The sequence below is a fragment of the Branchiostoma floridae genome, chromosome 2 (assembly GCF_000003815.2).
Source record: "Branchiostoma floridae strain S238N-H82 chromosome 2, Bfl_VNyyK, whole genome shotgun sequence".
Taxonomy (NCBI): Eukaryota; Metazoa; Chordata; class Leptocardii; order Amphioxiformes; family Branchiostomatidae; genus Branchiostoma; species Branchiostoma floridae.
Genome location: NC_049980.1, coordinates 7,377,423 through 7,384,017, shown reverse-complemented (window position 1 = coordinate 7,384,017; position 6,595 = coordinate 7,377,423). Strand labels below are relative to the sequence as shown.

General features: G+C 38.2%; 1 protein-coding gene across 1 annotated transcript in view; it reads right to left on the bottom strand.

The window, feature by feature from the left end:
• Positions 1-406: 406 nt before the first annotated feature.
• LOC118409810 (otoferlin-like) overlaps positions 407-6,595 on the bottom strand; it is a gene marked incomplete in the record, with an annotated part of 240,756 nt that continues 234,567 nt past the window's right edge. The window contains 3 exon segments of the mRNA XM_035811130.1: positions 407-602; positions 3,645-3,745; positions 5,903-6,081. Of these exon segments, the coding sequence (XP_035667023.1) occupies positions 422-602; positions 3,645-3,745; positions 5,903-6,081 (461 nt within the window).

Genomic DNA, 6,595 nt, shown 5'->3' with positions numbered 1-6,595 from the left:
GGTAGAGAAGAGGTGTAGTTTGTTTTGATCTTCAGAAGTATGTACATCCTTGCCCTTAAAGAGATGTTTGTGATGATAAACATTGATAATGTGTGGACGTATTGTTCAGTACTTGAAAGGCGCTGCTGTATGGACACAGTAACGTCATACTTTTTTTTTTGCTCTGCACGAAGAACAGTTAGGCGCGACAACAGATCACCACAGAGTCAACAGTTTTGTACAGACGAAATTGAACACCACATTTTGCAGCAACAGTCTACTTCTACTACAAAGTGCAATGCAGTGCGCTTTACAGACACAGACATGGTTTTTTCTTTTTTCTTTGCACCACACAGAAAATTTGTCTACCAACAGCACAATGACTACACGAGACACCATATCCATCGTGCCGGTACCTAGAAGAACTATCAGTAATATGTTGCTAGGCCCCGAGTATCTTCTTGACCATGTAGCCGGGCATGGAGTAGAGGAGCACACCGATAAAGGCCGCCAAGAGCAGCACACACACGATTTTGATTATTGTCCACTTGTAATTCTTCCATAGGATGTAGCGCAGAGATTTCAGAGGGTTCAAGAACCACATGAAAGAGGAGTCAGGACGTCTGGGATAGATGGAGGGAGAGAAGAAGACATGGAGGTAGTGGGTGGTCAGTGTCATTACTAAAATGTTAGTAAATGACTTGATAACAACTTTCTTTACACAAGACTTGAGTTGCATGGGTTCATCACTATTGTAGCCAATGCCAAAAGATGAAATGAAATGATGTTAGTGTCAAAAATGTTAATCAAACTAAGGTGGGAAAAAGAGGTTGGTCAGTGAGATGAGGAAATAATTAATGGAGAAAAGAACTAGAGGATGAATGAATTCACGATGACAACTTGTAACAGTTCAGGTTCAAACTCTGAGAGTATGCCACTGTCACAAAATGTAACAGCAAGAGGACTGCAACTTTCTGTACTGTTCAAGCAAAAGTTTGTTCTGGAGAAGGGAAGAAGGAACGTAGGGATGAGTTAGGTGCAGGCACGTGCATGCAGGATCGTATCGGTACTCTACCAGCAAGCTGAGCCAACTGAAAGTGGAAAAAGAGAAGAGAAGGGACTGGCTTTCAGCAGATACCTAGGAGGATAAGTCTTGTAGTGTTTGGGGGTCGGTTAGAATTTTATGCCCCCATCATTTTCTTGACGATGTAGCCCGGTGCGGAGTAGAAGAATAGCACAATCAGTGCGGTGAGAAGCATGGACACCAGGGCCTTGAGAATCGTCCACTTGTAGTTTTTCCAGAGGATGTAGTACAGGGATTTGATGGGCATCAAAAACCACAAAGCTGACGAGTCGGGCCGACTGGGAGCGAGGGATGGAGAGAAGAGAGGCTTAAATGAAGTAGATTTTACAGGAGAGGCGCTTGCTGACAGTGGCATGACTGTGTGGATTGATTGGGTGTGTTTTCTCTGTATATATGGAGGCACAATCTATAGCAGGGGTAAAAAAAAAACTACTGTGTGGTTGTATCTAGTACTGGGACTCACAACGGGAGAAACCAAACAGTAGAGAAAGAAAATTGCTACATGTAGTAGCCCAATTAGCGCAATGCAGTCTTTTGCTATCGGATTCTACTACAGAAATTTCTACAAACTAAAATTTAAATTGCGACAACTATTGAACTGGCTAGGGGTATGAAGGTGTTGTATGTGTAGCACATTTGTTTTAAAAGAAGGGTGGAGAGAGAGAGAGTGTGTAGCCCTGGTGTTCAGCAAGACATCTCTGCCAGGAAGAGTGGTCCTGTAGGAAATGTACTAGAAGTGTTGACTCTTCCTGTTATAGTAATGAAAGGTAATAAACTTTGACTGGAATAGGTCAGAACATGAGACCAACAAGAAACAGGTACTTCAGTTAGTAGACAATTATCACCATCAGTAAACAACAAGAAAAAGATATTTAGATCCACCCATTCTAACTTCAAACTGTGACAACATTGAGAGCATTGAACACAATAGAAGCAACAAAGTGAACCCAGACAAGAAATGCTAAAATGAAATAATGGCCAAAACACTGGTCTCGATTGAAAAATGTCTGAAAACAACAAAGAAAGAAACCAACCGGCTTCCAAAGATAAGGAATGACTATATGATAAAGACAATGACCAAGAATCCGTACAGAAAATATCATGACCTCAAAGTCAAAACTCAACAAGACGAAAGACAAGGTTACTCTTAGAGTAAACTCAACCCAAACAAAGAATATCAAGTAGCAACTCAATTAAAAACACAACCTACAAAAGAGAAACAGTGACCAAGACACAGAAAGTGAATAATTACAACATGCTGTCAAACAAAACAGTTGTGCTGAAGACATCCAACCAACCAAGCAAGCATGCCAATCAAGAGTGACCAATCAAGGACGTAGAACATAATTGGTAATTAAACATCACACAACCATACCTTTAGAACCACCATGGCTCAGAATTGCATTGAAATAAGGAATTGCAGAAAATTATGGTCAACAAAAATATTAACTTAGTAAATGAGGAATGAAATGAATATGAAGAGCTGCAAAATTGCTTTAAAAAAACTTTTTTTGCACTAATTAATAGCAAATTTTTAACAAATAAATACCTGTCTCCCTGCTGTTCACAGTAAAGTTAGATATTACATAGCATCATAACATGCACACAATTAAGTATTATATTCATTCGTAGTGAATACATTTAAATCATCCTATCACAGACAAACATAACATATATCATACTTGAAATATAACAATTTTTAAGTCTATTAATAAAATTGCACTGTGAGACTTATTTCATTTACATCTACATTCAATTTAACAAAACAACCACTCAACCATTTGCACACATGACATGTCACATTCAAACAGTAACTGACACTTTTTGACTGTCATTAAAATGAATACCACACAGACAAGTAGGCCTGTTCTTGGTGCTGAATTTTAGACAGTTATAAAAATCCACATTAAAGCACATTTAGGTGAACTTCATCCTGGCTCTCAGAGTTTCCTCCACACAAATGGAGTCAAATATTACATCCACACATCCTTATATTGATTTTTCACAGAGTCAAATGGTTTTAAATATTACATCCACACATCCTCACATTGATGTTTCACATACAAATGGTCTCAAATGTTACATCCACACATCCATATATTGATTTTTCACACAGTCAAATGGTCTCAAATATTACATCCACAAATCCTCACATTGATGTTTCACACAAATGGTCTCAAATATGAGTATTACATCCACACATCCTTACATTCGCTTCCTGTCTAGACTTGTACACCAAAACTTCATCATACAGACAAACCTGCATAAGTGACCACCTCTACATACATGTAAGGATCACCTGGCAAATGTGACCAAACTGGTGATCCCTTGTAATTGGATAATTTTTGCCATTGACACAAGTATAAAAAATCCTGTCTATAGTGAGTGCCTCTCCTCAATGATAAATTTCATTGGACTTCTGAGTGGTCCTCTTGTGCAGTTTTGACTGTATACACGTATAGCACACACACAATGTTTAGAGCAATGTTGTCTACATCATAGAGCTAGCATGGCTGCATATTTTATCAATCTAGGATTCAAACTAGACACCAACACCTGTAGAAATAAGAAGCTGACTTACTTGGGTTTCTCCAGAGGATCTGGTTCATTTCGGCCCAGTCCAGCAGGGCTCTTCTCAGCCTCTTCTGCAGACATGAGGTTGAGTTCAGCTTCTACTTTGCCCTACAAGAGAGAAAAGAAGTCCGTGCTGTTAACTCTCAATAGGTCTATGTCAAACCTGCATTGTGTATATGCTAGACTACGGTATTTGTACTAACTTGTGTGTGTTTGTAATGCTTTTGTTGTTACCTGTACTTAGCAAAGTTTGGCACAAATTAACAATAAATGTATCCATTATTATTATTACTTAAGTAGTGTGATGTTTCAAGTCCATAACAGGCTCTGTGCGTGCCTTTGCTGTAGGCAAAGAAAGGATATGCTTAACAGCTTTTTCTTCTTCGGCCACATCTTATGCAAGTAGATTTTGGTCAAAATTTAGTTGTTATACAGTAAATAAGATATACATGTAATTACAGAAAAACTTTGCTAAATCTAACTCACACCTACACATGGACAGCTTTATTGACAGACAAACGTCTTAATATTTCCCTTATATAGCAACTGTTATACTTAAACTTTTATGCTGTTCTAAATCCAGGACCTGTAGATTGTATTACACCATACTCAGTACTTATTATTGATGTGTTTATAGAAATGATGACTTGTGAAGTCATTTTGTGATGCATGTGCAGTCAAGCCTCAACTCATTTTACCTTTTGTGGTTTTGCTTTTTAAGTATTTTTCAAGTTTATTTCAAGTATTTAAGTTATTACAACAAATCCTACATTATGAAACTATGATGCAAGACTGCCTTGATCTCATTACTATAAAAGCAGAGTTGAGTTAGTGCAGTCTTCAAGCATTTTTACGTTCAACTTGATAGAGTTAGTAATATTGGAGACCCTGGGTGGGGGACATCTTTCTGCTCCTCAAATTATCATTCTCCATATTCTATTCTTGAAAAATATTTACAACAGTTGTGTATATTGAAACCACAGAATTTCTTTTAAGCCTAGAGGGGTCTCATTTACAACAATGACAGATACCCCTCCAGGGTCTCATGTCTGCTAGAGAGTCAGGGATACCTACGGTGCACTGTTGTTGGGACGGTCCATTGTTGAGTAGGGGAGATACAGAGACAGTAGAAGTCATGAAGAGAGGTAAGAGCATTCAGTCCATGCCTTATCAGCTTTCAGTGGTTATAAAAGTGGACTGTGCACTTTTTTTTCAAACATTGTGGTAGAAGAAATTATCAAGGGAAGGAAGAGGGTATCTGAATTGTGCTGACATTCTTGAAGGTAGGAAAGGTGGTGTACAGTTTGAAGAGTGAGAAGGACCATCAAAGATCGGGATCTTTACAAGCATTAAGAGGCAGATTGGAAATTAAGGGAGTTGACAGTGCATTGTGCTTTGTTTAAGTTTGCATGTACCTGGGGAGTATTTAAAGTATCCACACTGTAGCATTGAATACTTGCATACCAGAATTTTGAACCACTAAAGTTTGGGAAAACACAGTTGATGTAAGAATTTGCTCTTTGTCAATCTCTTTCATGGCAAAAAGGGCAAATGCCTTTATCAATTGTGCCTATATAGAGATCCAAACTTCAGTGATCCAGCATTCTGTGTTATGTCTTCCAAGCTGAAGCATCGTTAGAGGTACAAGTTGCAAACTGAAGCTGAGTTTATGAGTTATCTCACAGTGCAGGATAGGTTTGCTGGATTTTTTATCAACTCATCATACAAATGTGTTTGTAGTGCTTTATGGGACAATGGTGCTAAAATCTTATCAACATGTGGGACCAAACAATCTTACCGAGTACTAACAAGTCGCTCAATATAAATATTGTACTTAAATGCTCTAAAATATTATAACAACTGAAAAATATTCCGTAAACATGCAAATGCTATATTGAATTTCATACTTACAAAAAAGGTATCTTAGGCCACACCAATTTAATTACTTGGTTCTTAAATATCAAGTGATAATGCTAGATTGGAATATCAACATGAAAACATGGTGTCTTATGCCAAGAGAAATGACACATGGTGTCTTATGCCATGAGCAATGACACATTGCCTTATGCCATGAGCAATGACACATTGCCTTATGCAGTGAACAATGACACATGGTGTCTTATGTCATGAGCAATGACATGTGTCTTATGCCATGAGCAACGACACATGGTGTCTTGTGCCATTCGGCGTTTTACTGTGTATATGCAATACAAGCAAACAAACATGCTCCCCATGTACATGAACATGTTTGGAGAAGTCACTCACAGTGAGCTCGAGTTCATCATCTTCACCCTTTGCAGCGAATGGCCACCACCCCTTGACACGCTTCTGCTTGAAGAGGTTGACCTGCGGCACACTGCCGTCGGTCTTCAGCATGTCCAGGGTGCACTGCTTGGATGTTTTGGCTCCTCGTGGGAAATGATTCAGATCCATCACAAGGGATCCTGGAGGAATGGAATTGAGATATTCCCATTAGATACACAAGTAAGAAGTTAACTTTCTGACATGAGTTTTGAATGAAATGTTCTATCAATAAGATATTTTAGACTCCCATCAAGCTGTTGGAAATGTACTCTGCAGTGTGTTTTCGAGCTGTAGTTAAAAATGCATTGCGGGACAGTTTTTTTTTCATTTTTGCAACTGCATTTCAGGAACTGTGTTTTTAAAACCATATCAGAAGTGGATCTAACAGAGGATGGAAACAAAATATGTGTTACTTAGTCTATAGTATAACAGATCTGAAAAAGGAGCTGTTGGAAAGTCTAAGATTATTAAATCGCTTTATAACTATGTGTATGTTAGTTCCCCATACATGTAGTGTGACAATCTCGTAAGAATTACAATTCAAACACTTAACGGAAATATGACTGAATAAAGAAATATGACATCACCCTTTTTACACAACCACAATTTTATTTTCACCGACATTACCTTTTTATCTAACTAGTCCATCTCATC